The sequence below is a fragment of the Salmo salar genome, chromosome 12 (assembly GCF_965601325.2).
Source record: "Salmo salar chromosome 12, fSalSal1, whole genome shotgun sequence".
Lineage (NCBI taxonomy): Eukaryota > Metazoa > Chordata > Actinopteri > Salmoniformes > Salmonidae > Salmo > Salmo salar.
Window position 1 is genome coordinate 64,465,670 of NC_138302.1, and position 13,078 is coordinate 64,478,747.

The 13,078-nt window shown below is 41.8% G+C and overlaps 1 protein-coding gene across 2 annotated transcripts in view; it reads right to left on the bottom strand.

Annotated features, from left to right (window-relative positions):
- Nucleotides 1-13,078, bottom strand: part of LOC106565462 (retinoic acid receptor gamma-A) — a 59,782-nt gene that overhangs the window by 20,317 nt on the left and 26,387 nt on the right. Inside the window, exon 1 of one of the 2 annotated variants that reach the window (XM_014132670.3) lies at nt 3,689-4,345. The exons of the other annotated variant lie outside the window; for it this stretch is intronic. Coding sequence (XP_013988145.1) covers nt 3,689-3,833 — 145 coding nt within the window. The 5' untranslated portion in view covers nt 3,834-4,345. Of the gene's footprint in view, nt 1-3,688; nt 4,346-13,078 lie in introns of those variants that run through there. 2 annotated transcript variants of the gene reach the window in all.

The following is a 13,078-nucleotide window of genomic DNA, read 5'->3' on the forward strand; positions in this document are numbered from 1 at the left end:
AGGGGTAAATCTTAATCCCTAATCAAACCCCCATTCATCCCCCTTTCATCCCTCTCTTCTTGCTGCCCCGTCCCTGCAGGCAGTCTAATCTCTTAATTGAGCCTTTTGTAATTATAATTGAATAATTAAAGGCCTTCATTAAAGGCAAACAAATGATGTTGACGTATTCTGACAAGACACAAGATCTGAGAGATACTGTATGCATGATTCAGTGAGACGGACACATATATACAGCAGCACACTCATAAGAATTCAAAATAATGGCATGTATAGTCCTTGTTTGGTGTTGCTTTCATGACTGTACAATACCATGTCTACTTTTTTTAATAGTGTTTAAAATGATGCCTTTCTCTTTCTTTATTAGGAAGCCCACCAGTGTGCAAAGAGGGACACACGCACACAGATCCTGACTTTGGCCTGTCTGTGCTCTCTCCATAACGCCTGACATTGAAACCAAGGGAGGCAGAGAGGTCCTGAACTAAAAACAACAGAAAACAGGAAAACTGGCCGCCTGAATGCCTATCCCGGATTATGAGAATTTAGAGAAGTAACATGACCAAGCTCCACACTGTGACAGAGCCTATATTCCAATCTACCCCCTGGCGGATCCTTCACAGGTTGGCTGTGTTGTTGATACTAGTGCTGATGCGTTGTGTTCTCCTGTAGGCCAAATGTTCTATTCTGCTGATGATATATGAGAAAGACCTACAGCCTTCAGAATATTTACCTTATCAAATTCGATAAAACACAATGCAGTGTGTCAAAGTAATAGAGCTGAATATGAGCTTGGGTTGTCTTTTTGTGAAAAAGTGATGGCCTCATTTGTTGTTGACAAGCCTGTCAATCTATCATTGACCTCCCTTCTGTCAATGCTAAACAATGACACACTGTAGTTCACCTTCCAAGGGCAAAAAAACCTCAAACATCAAACACACCAGCCTGGTCTCATAGACTAGACTTAACATAGTAATGTAAAAATTAGTATGACATGCTATGTTTGGTATGGCTATATAAGACAGAAGGTTACTTAAAGCTGTAATACGTACATTTTTGGTCGACGTGACCAAATTCATAGAAATGTGTGTTATAGATCTGTCATTCACATTGAAAGCAAGTCTAAGAAGCAGTAAATATGTTCTATGTGTGCTATTTCTATACTTCCCATTCTTAAGTTTCCTTTTTGCATCTTTAACTTTTGGTTTTGCACACCAGCTTCAAACAGCTGAAAATACAATATTTTTGTTGATGGAAAATATATTTCACAGCGGTTTAGATGGTACAATAATTATCTACACTATACTTGTTTGTTTTGTCACATAAACTGAAATTTGGCAAACAATTCGAATTTTAGCAACCAGGAAATGTCGGAGCATCTTTAAGGCAAAAAAAGAAAGTAGGGTGCATGGTATAATGCAAACGTCTAACAACCCAAAAGTTGCGTGTTCCAATCTCATCACGGACAACTTTTGCACCGACTTACTACTTCTTTTAAGCTACTTTACAACTACTTAGCATGTTAGCTAACCCTTTAGCCTAACTCCTAACCTTAACCACTGGCGTAGTTAACCTTAGCCACCTAGTTAACATTAGTCAAAACAAATTGGAATAAAAAAATATCATACGAAATGGATGATGGACATCCACAAGTTAATATATAGGCTACCGTACAGAACATATCATACTAATTGGAGGGTCCAGTGATTTTCTTTTACTATATTACGTCTACCCCTGAGTCCAGGTTGAACACACTCACAAAGACCCACTTCTTTGAGAATGTGAATGAGCTCTTACTGGTTATTATGCTATCCTACTACCTAAATTAGATTTTAGTCCGACCTTTCCATGTTTGGCAATGTAAGGGTGAGCCATTGCTAGCTCATCCGTCTGTTGGCAACAATGAGGGCAAACCAGTGTGAATAGAGTGGGTGAATTACGCCTCTTCGCGAGTTATTGTCTCTCGATGTTTACTGAGGTTATTGGGAACAGAGGATGGAAACAGAACACCGGTCTAAAGATGAACACTCAACACTCTAGATCCCTCTTTTCTCTCTCCCCCGCCCGGGGCCGTCCACGCCTATCAAAGGACATTTCTGTGGTCTTTAGACCTATTCTGTTTTCTCCTTATCTTTGTCTCTTTCTCAAACTGCCTAACAACAGATACTATTTTGTGAAGGCAACCAATCGTTGTACGACCAGAGAAAAGTAGTTTATAAACGGAACTTAATTCACTTAAAGTGTTCGTGGAAAAATAAATCTAATTCTCTTCAATCAAAAAGTGTTGTGGTGGCCACTATATACATTTGCGCAACAGAAACGTAATAATAAGGAGACTTTGGACAAGACATTACAGGCCCTAGACTGTTACCGAATAAAGAATGGCCCATAGTTTCGATGTTCAATACAACTATAGCAGTATTTTGTTGTCCTACTGTCCCCTCAGAAGTTGGCGATTGTATTTAGCGAGTTGAGACCGGCTTTGGTCTCGCTCATCCTGGCAGCTCATTCGTCTTCATTACGGGAAACACCTTAATGACAGCGCCTGAAACCCTGGTGTCTTCACGATTAATGAAGATATATAGGCCTTTCACCTTGAAGAACTTAAACTAACCAGCACACGGTGTAGGCCTACTGTCATGAAGTAGAATTCGCCTGGGTCGCAATTATTAAACCAACACAAAAGGCGCCAAGGGGCACAGCCTTGCGTAAAAGCGTGTAGGCCAACTGGATGAAATAGATAAATATAACATCTGTAATTGTTTCCTGTCTTCCCTGCCTGAACACGTTCATATAGCGCAATGGCAAGCCCCCCCCCCCCCCCCATCTTTCATATTCAAATGAGCATGCCAGAAACACCATGTTGCCAGTGCCAGAGTATGATATTATCATATGAAATACAGTGGTGAGGGTAGATGGGCTGCATAACAATAACAACTTATTTTCTCACACCCATTGTCTTTCACTCCTTTTCACTCATACAGGCATGATGTGTGTTAGCAAAGTGGCAAAGCCTCAAAGGAAAAGAGAGAGAGACATGGCCCTGTTATACCCCACGGCCTCAGTTGTTACTGTAAAGCTGTTTTGTCCTACTTATTCATGCTCTAGTTATTCTTCATTAACAATTTTGCCCTCAAATGAACTTTTAAGTTAGATGCAATTTTTCTTTTAAAGTAGGCCTAGTTATTCACATTGCATCAGTTACCCATATCGCTACTGAAATGGGTCATAGGCTTTCATCATTGGGCCTCTTGTGATTCCTCTTAAGGATCCCCTTTCATTTTGACTTTGGTAGTTGGCTTCTAAACACCTCACAAGGTCAGGGGTCCATATTGTGAGAGAAAGCTAAATCATTCATCTGAAGTCATTCAAAAAGAAAACAAACGTGATGATGAATAAGTATGCAGTCCCACACACTGAGCACATAAACAAACAAACTGGAGGATGAGAAAGGGCACCGAGAATCAAATGGAATCTGTCTCTTCCTGTGGAGAGAGCTCTATGATAACATCAGCACTCTGATAAGGACACACATGCACACTGAGATTGTCACTCTTTCCGCATGATCACAATAACACCACCGGCCTGATGAGGAGAGTGAAAACCCTGTCTCTGCACAAACACAAACAGCACACACACAAGCCTTTACAGTCTGATGAGTCGAGTGAGGAGACAGAGCAAATACTTCACTTACACTGAACACTGGCTGTCCCACCCCAGGCAAAGGGGTCCAGACCAGGGAAGAAGGGGGTGGCCTTGCCCAGCATACAAGCCCCCTGAGTGGACACGTCGAAGAGCGGCCGAGGGGCCATCCCTAGAGCCTCCATACAGTCAAACATGTTCCTCTCTCTAGCTCCACACACACTATTTTGTCCAACAACCACAACAACACCAGAGTCCTCTTCTGCTGTGGTTGTTCAGCTGAGCTTAGCTAGCAGTGACGTCTCAGAGGAATTTCCACCCAGAGAAAAACAAGAGCAGCTCAGAGCAGGACTGGCTTTCCAGGCTTGTGGTTGTTGTAATAGTGGACCTCTGTCACTTTCAGTCGGGGTGAACCTTCTCCGGGTGCTGTGTGTCTGTCTCAGCCTCTGCTTGGTTCCACTCTGATAAAGTCCTTGACTGGCTTCTCTCTGTTTATTGGTCTTGGAGTTGAACAGCTTTTTCCCCTTTTGTCTTCTCTTTCTCTCTTCTCTTGAGCTCCAGACTACTTCCCACTCTCACACACAGTCCTCAGTCACCCTCTCCACTCTCTGGGTGTTTCTCATTGGGAGTTGTAACTGATCTAAACACCCCCCTCTCCTTAGCTCTCTGGGCCTCTCACACACAGCCAGTGATACTGTGGAGTGAACCAACAGCCTGTTCTCTCAGCAAATAGGGAGGGCAGGGGGGTGGGGGGGTGGGGGGTGGGGGGGGGGGGGGGGCAGGGAGGGAACCAGAGAGCTGGGGGCGGGCCCATTAGTCTGGTTGGTCACATAACAAACTTTCTTTCCTATGTTCTCCCTCTGCTTTCCCTTCCTCCTCTTCATATTTCATATTTTACAAATGAAAACAAACACCATCCTCCCTGTCTTTCTTTCTATTTCAATTCCAATTTAAGGGCTTTATTGGCATTGGAAACATTTGTTTACATTACCAAAGCAAGTAAAATAGATAATAAACAATACAAATTAACAGTAAACATTACACTCCAAAGGAATAAAAACATTTCAAATGTCATATTATGTCTATATACAGTGTTGTAATGATGTGCAAATAGTTAAAGTACAAAAGGGAAAATAAATAAAGATAAATATCGGTTATATTTACAACGGTCTTTGTTCTTCACTGGTTGACCTTTTCTTGTGGCAACAGGTCACACATCTTGCTGCTGTGCACACTATGGTATTTCACCCAATAGATATTGGAGTTAATCAAAATTGGATTTGTTTTCGAATTCTTTGTGAATCTGTGTAATCTGAGGGAAATATGTGTCTCTAATATGGTCATACATATGGCAGGAGGTTAGGAAGTGCAGCTTAGTTTCCACCTCATTTTGTGGGCAGTGTGCACATAGCCTGTCTTCTCTTGAGAGCCAGGTCTGCCTTCGGCAGCCTCTCTCAATAGCAAGGCTATGCTCACTGAGACTGTACATAGTCAAGTATTTCCTTAATTTTGGGTCAGTCACAGTGCTCAGGTATTCTGCCACTGCCACTGTCTTGCTCTTTCTCTCAGCCCCCTCCTCTACTCTTTTCTCAATTGAAAAGCCCCCTTCTCCCTCCCTCCTAGACAGACTTGAGCCTCCCCCGTCCCTCCTTAGGGTTCAAACACCAAAGTCATTTATGTGTCCCCAATGCCACTTCATAGTGTCCCCATGGGAGGGCAAATGTAATGAGTCAACAGACAATGTTAAGAGAAGACTTGTAAATATTGTAAATGAATGCTGAGACTGAGTATACCACACTGTTAGTTTGCATTAAGTGGCAAATGGTAATTTCTGATGGTTATATACTGTGTGTGGGACTGTAGGGTGATGGTTAAAGTCAGAGGCGCCACCCAGAGGCCTCCGTGGGGAGGAACAGGGGGGAAACAAATATGCAAACACACACATGTGAGCACATGCGTGCACGCACGCACACACACAGTCTCGTTCTCCCTTAGCTCTCTCTCTTTTGTCCTCATTCTCTCATTCTACCCCTCCCCTCCTTAATTCTATCCTGCTTTTATTGGAATGAGTCTCAGATCACATTATTGCTGCCCATACTAGTACACTCTGTACTGTTCACTTCTCTCTCTCTCTCTCTCTCTCTCTCTCTCTCTGTCTCTCTCTCTCTCTCTCTCTCTCTCTCTCTCTCTCTCTCTCTCTCTCGCTCTCACAGTCAGTAATTTCAATGACCGTATACTGAACCGCGTCCAGCACCGCAGTGCTAGTTTCATGCACACCACAGTCACTGGGTTCAAACACAAGAAAAAAGTTTGACTAAACACATAAAAAAAACAGCAGCAACGTAGACAAAACTTCTACTGACAAAGTCTCAGCCACTGACCCTAATGGAGATGCTTATGGAGCTGTGGTGCATTAAAGAGAGAGGGGAAGTCAATTTTACTGATACAGACGTTATTTCATAACATGTGAAGAGAGGAGCATGTTCCATAAATCAACACATGTTGTCAGCTGTGTGCACAGTGTGTTCTCCAGTCTATCATGTTCTCTCTACCTGGGAGATGATTTATGATGATTTAAATCACCCTACATAATGTTTTATTGATTTGCTCACTGAGGTAATGGATCATCATGCCCCAGTAAGAAAGAGTACAGTTGGGTCTTGTCCATCTCCATGGATTGATGATGAACTGGGTGAGGCATTTTGTCAAAGAAATATGGCAAAAGTCTTAGCAGCCAAATCTAAACTAGAAATTAATGAACAGAATTATAGAACACTACTAGAACACTAAATAAGCAGTTAAATTAAATCGTAAGAAAAGTACGCTATTTTACAAAAATGCTTTTATTGATTGTAAAAACGATTGTAAAAAGGTATGGAATACAGTTAAGGGCTTATTTGGTACATCTATTTCAACATGCCCATCTAGTGTGGAGGTTGACGGGAGAACAATAACAAAACCAGCTGATATTGCCAATCATTTTGCAGATTCTTTTCCAAAGAAAATGTATTTACTGAGCGATAATGTAAACACCCATTCTTCCAAACAAGCAATCGTCCAGTGGATTGATGATCATATTATGAGCAAAAAAAAACTGCTCTCTTAGTCTACAAATGGTGTCAGTAGAGGAGGTATTAAACCTATTGAAGTCATTACCCAATGGTAAATCTACAGGTTATGATCTTATGGAAAAAAATGTACTTCGCTATGCTACTCCTGAGATTGCAGCTCCACTGAAATACATATTTAATTGGTCACCGGAAAAGGGGACATTTGCAAATGTATGGAAAAATGCTAAACTGTGGCCAATCCCGAAAGACAGCAAAAAACCCATTACTCCTTCCAATAGTCGACTTATTAGTCTACTCTCTTCACTCAGTAAGATATTGGAGGGTATTGTGAGTAGACAAATATGGGAGTACATGGAAAAATGATCTGATTACAGCCAATCAGCATGCTTATTGCAAAAACCATTCCACTACCACTGTATTGGTTGACATAACTGACCAGAGGCTCAATGCTATGGATAATGGTAGGTTTGTGGGTGTACTATTTTTAGATTTTAATGCAACATTTGATTTAGTGGATCATGAAATAACTTTGACTAAATGATTGCATTATGGGTTGAAGGAGGCAGCATTGAATTGGGTACAGTTGTATCTAACTGACAGGAAACAGTCCACCTATATCAATGAGTCATTTTCTTCCCCTCATGCTCCAAACTGTGGAATACCACAGGGCAGCTGCATTAGGCCACTTCTTTACTTAACCCGTTTAATCCCACATTTTTCCCAGACATGAAAATATCCAAATCTTGTGTCATTACTAAGCTTTTGAAATAATCAATCATATCTTTTTTTTCATGGAAAAGTAGGTGAAAAAGTGTGTTTTATGGTCGGTCACAATTGTGACCGGTGGGATAATGTGATATATACTGAATTAACATGTTTCTCCTATGCAGTCATGAACATTCTTATATATCCCAGCCCAGATATTAACACATTTAAAACTCTGTCACTGGCAGTCCCCAGCATTGCTACTAGAATGCCCCATCACATTCTAGTGTGACATCAAAACTATGAAATAACACATATGGAATCATGTAGTAACCAAAAAGGTGTAGAACAAATCAAAATATATTTTATGTTTGAGATTCTTCAAAGTAGCCACTCTTTGCCTTGATGACAGCTTTGCAGACTCTTGGCATTTTCCCTTGAATGAGTAGGTGTGTCCAAACTTTTGACCGGTACTGTATGTTTACATTGCCAAAGCAGGTGAAATAGATAATAAACAAAGGTGAAATTAGCAATAAAAAATGAACAGTAAACATTACACTCACAAAAGTTCCAAAGGAATAGAGACATTTAAAATGTCATATTATGGCTATATACAGTGTTGTAATGATATGAAAATAGTGGGAGTACAAAATGGAAAATAAACAAACATAAATATCGGTTGTATTTACAATGGTGTTTGTTCTTTACTGGTTGCCCTTTTCTTGTGGCAACAGGTCACACATCTTGCTGCTCTGATTGCACACTGTTGTATTTCACCCAATAGATATGGGAGTTTATCAAAATTGGATTTGTTTTCAAATTCTTTGTGTGTCTGTGTAATCTGAGGGAAATATGTGTCTCTAATATGGTCATACATTTGGCAGAAGGTTAGGAAGTGCAGCTCAGTTTCCACTTAATTTTGTGGACAGAGAGCACATAGCCTGTCTTCTCTTGAGAGCCAGGTCTGCTTACGACGGCCTCTCTCAATAGCAAGGCTATGCTCAGTGATTCTGTACATATTCAAAGCTTTCCTTACTTTTGGGTCAGTCACAGTGGTCAGGTATTTTGTCACTATGTACTCTCTATTTAGGGCCAAATAGCATTCTAGTTTGCTCAGATTTTTTGTTAATTCTTTCCAATGTGTCAAGTAATTATCTTTTTGTTTTCTCATGATTTGGTTGGGTCTAATTGTGTTGCTGTCCTGGGGCTCTGTGGGGTCTGTTTGTGTTTGTGAACAGAGCCCCAGGACCAGCTTGCTTAGGGGACTCTTCTCCAGATTCATCTCTCTGTGGGTGATGACTTTGTTATGGAAGTTTTGGGAATCACTTCCTTTTAGGTGGTTGTCGAATTGAATGGCTCTTTACTGGATTTTGATCATTAGCGGGTATCGGCCTAATTCTGCTCTGCTGCATTATTTGGTGTTTTTCTGTTTGGTGTTTTCCCCTCTCTCTACCTCATGTCTCTCTCTCTACCTCATCTCTCTCTTTCCCATCTCTCTCTAAATTCAATTCAAATGGCTTTATTGGCATGGGAAACATATATTTACATTGCCAAACAGTAAGTAAACATGACACTCACAAAAGTTTCAAAGGAATAGAGAGAGACATTATGTCTCTCTCTCTCTCTCTCTCTCTCTCTCTCTCTCTCTCTCTCTCTCTCTCTCTCTCTTTCTCACTCCCTGGTTTGTGTTTTCAACTCTTTCAGATTCTCTCTCTTCCCTCTTCATCTGGCTTGTGTTGCCTTTCTAATTCAATTCATTACATTCAGTTGATTTGCCCAGCCCTGGGGTTATTGGCTACCTCAGCCACATTAAAACCACGCTTTCCCCCGCAAGCCAACTCAATTGCCGTGACTTTGGATACCTCATACGCTCTCTATACGGTCAACTCCACCCCCCCCCCCCCCCTCCTCCCTCCCCTTCCTTCCCTCGTTCACGAGGGATGAACTCTGGAAGAAACCCCCATTGGGGCTCTAACTCCCCCTTCAAACTTCTCCTGCCCTTCTCCTCCCCTCCTTCCCTGGTTTCTGTTCCTTCCCTGGCTCACTTTTCTTCTGATCACTCTGTTTTTTGGTTTCTCATTATCTATAATGATTTTCCCTTATTGTATAATTGCAAATTTGCCGTTATGTCAATACCTTCCCCACCATGTTAATGTACTGTTGCATTTTTTCTCTCTTTTATTCTTTCTCTCTGCCTCTCTTCCTCTTTTTCTCTCTCTTTTCTCTCACTATGGAAGTTTTAGGGTCATCTGAACAATCGTGAAACTTCCAAGAAAAAGGTGACTCTTTTCATAATGCTATGGCCTCTTTTTGTCTTTTAAACTTTGCTTTGTTCATGTAAGCAAGTCCCCCACCAAACGTTTCCCTCTCTTAGTCTCAACATTTTTACCTGTCTTTCAACACGCCACACACGCACACGCGCACACACACACACACACACACACACACACACACACACACACACACACACACACACACACACACACACACACACACACACACACACACACACACACACACACACACACACACACACACACACACACACACACTTCTCTGTGACACACAGCAGGGAGCGTAGCTGCACAACCTCAGCCTGCTCTATTCTCTCCACACCTTGAGACAATTACAGCCCCCCCCTTACCCCCTTAAACCCCCCCTTCCTACAGCTTCCAGCCCCAGGACCGAGGAAAGAGAGACAGAAACGAAAGAGGGAATGCAGACAGGAAAAGGGCGGTCCATTCCCTTTCTCACTGTTTCTTTCTTTCTTTCGCTCCAACTCTTTTTCTAACACATACACTCACACGCACGCACGCACAAGCACGCACATACACGCACATACACACACATAGTACACACACATAGTACACACACATAGTACACACACATAGTACACACACATAGTACACACACAGTCACATTCCAGCTCCTCACAAGGCATTTCAGAATCTGGTTCCTCAGCTATTCATCCTGTCATCATCTCTGAGAGAAACACACACAGGCCAGAACAATGGTCTCTCTCTGTCTTTCATAACACCAGCACTAACACTATGGGCACAAATCACAATGTGTTCATCAATAAAGCTGCAGTCACAATTATGGTCGCATTTAAGGGGCTAGGGAACTTTTGGCTGCAGTTTGTGTGGTATTTGCCTGTGTTGGAATGTACAGCATTTGCTTATAAGTCCAAACCTGTGTATCAGACTGTGGATCATTCTAAATGAGAAAGCTTATAGTAATCTTCACATTGGAGTAATAAATAACACAGTCTGAGGATGATGAACAAAGCCAGGAAGAGCTTTGGATCAGGAAGAGATCCATGAAGTCCTACATAGGTTTAGTGCCTATACATGACGAACACAAAATGCCACTTTGTTTTTTTTTACTATTATGATAATTAGGAATCTTGATTGTCAGGATTCTCTGTTTGTATGAGCGCTCGTGAAAGGCTTTGGCGCGTCGGCCTGACAAGGCAAATTGGAGAGCCTATGCGCCGCCCTCCTCCTTGGACTGCAACCACCCAGTGAGCTCCATTGGGCCCCCTTGCTCTCATGACCACGCCTTTATTTATGCGGAAGATTTTCATTGGTTTAGGTTTTTGTCCAACTCTTGTCAAAGGCTACTTAATCTTCATCTGTCATCATGTGGAGTCAGCCACACTACCCACAGCCCCATCTGTGCATTTGTTTTGATTTTGTCCTGACTCAAGTTTCTCTTCTAAACAACTACATTTAAAAAAGAATAAAAATAACAATGTGTTTTTTTTCTGAAGGAATGGACTCATTCTCTGATTTATGTGTATTTCGTCTTGTTGTTCTGATGAAGTTTGGGGCAGAATAAAAAGGGTTGAAACATTTTTCAACCAGAATTGAATTAACTTCCCCACATTATACTTCATTATCTTTCACCATAAACACATTCTATCTCCCTCTCTTGATCACTGTCTCACACACACACACACACACACACACACACACACACACACACACACACACACACACACACACACACAGGCCTCTCTGCTGGTTGAGAGCTGGGACCAGAACCAAAATTCCAACCGATTTTATATAAATAAATAATTAGACACAATGTGCTGTTTGTTCTGGGCCCCTTCAGTACCACAGTAACCTTTACTTTTAGGCCATTCTCGTTATTTTTTTTCATCAAAATGTGGCATTCATTTGAATCGCTATGTTTTCCATCTCATCTCTGACTGCTTCTGACCAGGCTGCCTATAATAGGCAGACCTCCAAGATCCGCAGGCTTATATGACAGCAGAACGTGTTTGTGTGTCTGCAGGGCCAGAGATACATAATGAGGACACCGAATTGTTTCCAATATTCTTTTTTTTTAATAAAAACTCCGTCAGGATCTCAACTTACGGTTGAGAGTTAGAATAGTAAATTACACAAGGTTTTTCTATTTTTTTAATTTTATTTCACCTTTATTTAACCAGGTAGGCCAGTTGAGAACAAGTTCTCATTTACAACTGCGACCTGGCCAAGATAAAGCAAAGCAGTGGGACACAAACAACACGCAGTTATACATGGAATAAACAAAACGTTCAGTCAATAACACAATAGAAAAGTATATATACAGTGTGTGCAAATGAAGTAAGATTATGGAGGTAAGTGTTACGCTCGTCATTTGAATGAGACCAAGGTGCAGCGTGGTAAGCGTAGATCTTACCTTATTTGATGAACACCGACAAAACAAAGAAAATACAAAATGAACGTAAAGTTCTGCAGGCTTCACAGCAGCTATACAAAAACAAGATCCCACAATCACAGGTGGGAAAAAGGGCTGCCTAAGTATGATCCCCAATCAGAGACAACGATAAACAGCTGCCTCTGATTGGGAACCATTCTAGGCCAACAAAGAAATAGGAACATAGATATGCCCACCCAAGTCACACCCTGACCTAACACAATAGAGAATAAAAAAGGCTCTCTAAGGTCAGGGCGTGACAGTAAGGCAATAAATAGGCCATAGTGTCTTAATAAGTACAATTTAGCAATTAAACACTGGAGTGATAGATGTGCAGAAGATGAACGTGCAAGTAGAGACACTGGGGTGCAAAGGAGCAAAAAAAGAAATAACAATATGGGCATGAGGTAGCTGGGTGGGCAATTTACAGATGGGCTGTGTACAGGTGCAATGATCTGTAAGCTGCTCTGACAGCTGATGCTTAAAGTTAGTGAGGGAGATATACGTCTCCAGCTTCAGTGATTTTTGTAATTCGTTCCAGTCATTGGCAGCAGAGAACTGGAAGGAAAGGCGGCCAAAGGAGAAGTTGGCTTTGGGGGTGACAAGTTAAATATACCTGCTGGAGCGCATTCTACGGGTGGATGCTGCTATGGTGACCAGTGAGCTGAGATTAGGGGGGGCTTTACCTAGCAAAGACTTATAGATGACCTGGAGCCAGTGGGTTTGGCGACGAATATGAAGCGAGGGCCAGCCAACGAGAGCATACAGGTCACAGTGGTGGGTAGTATATGGGGCTTTGGTGACAAAACGGATGGCACTGTGATAGACTACATCCAATATCCTGACTAGAGTGTTGGAGGCTATTTTGTAAATTGACATCGCCAAAGTCAAGGATCGATAGGATAGTCAGTTTTACGAGGGTATGTTTGGCAGCATGAGTGAAGGATGCTTTGTTGTGA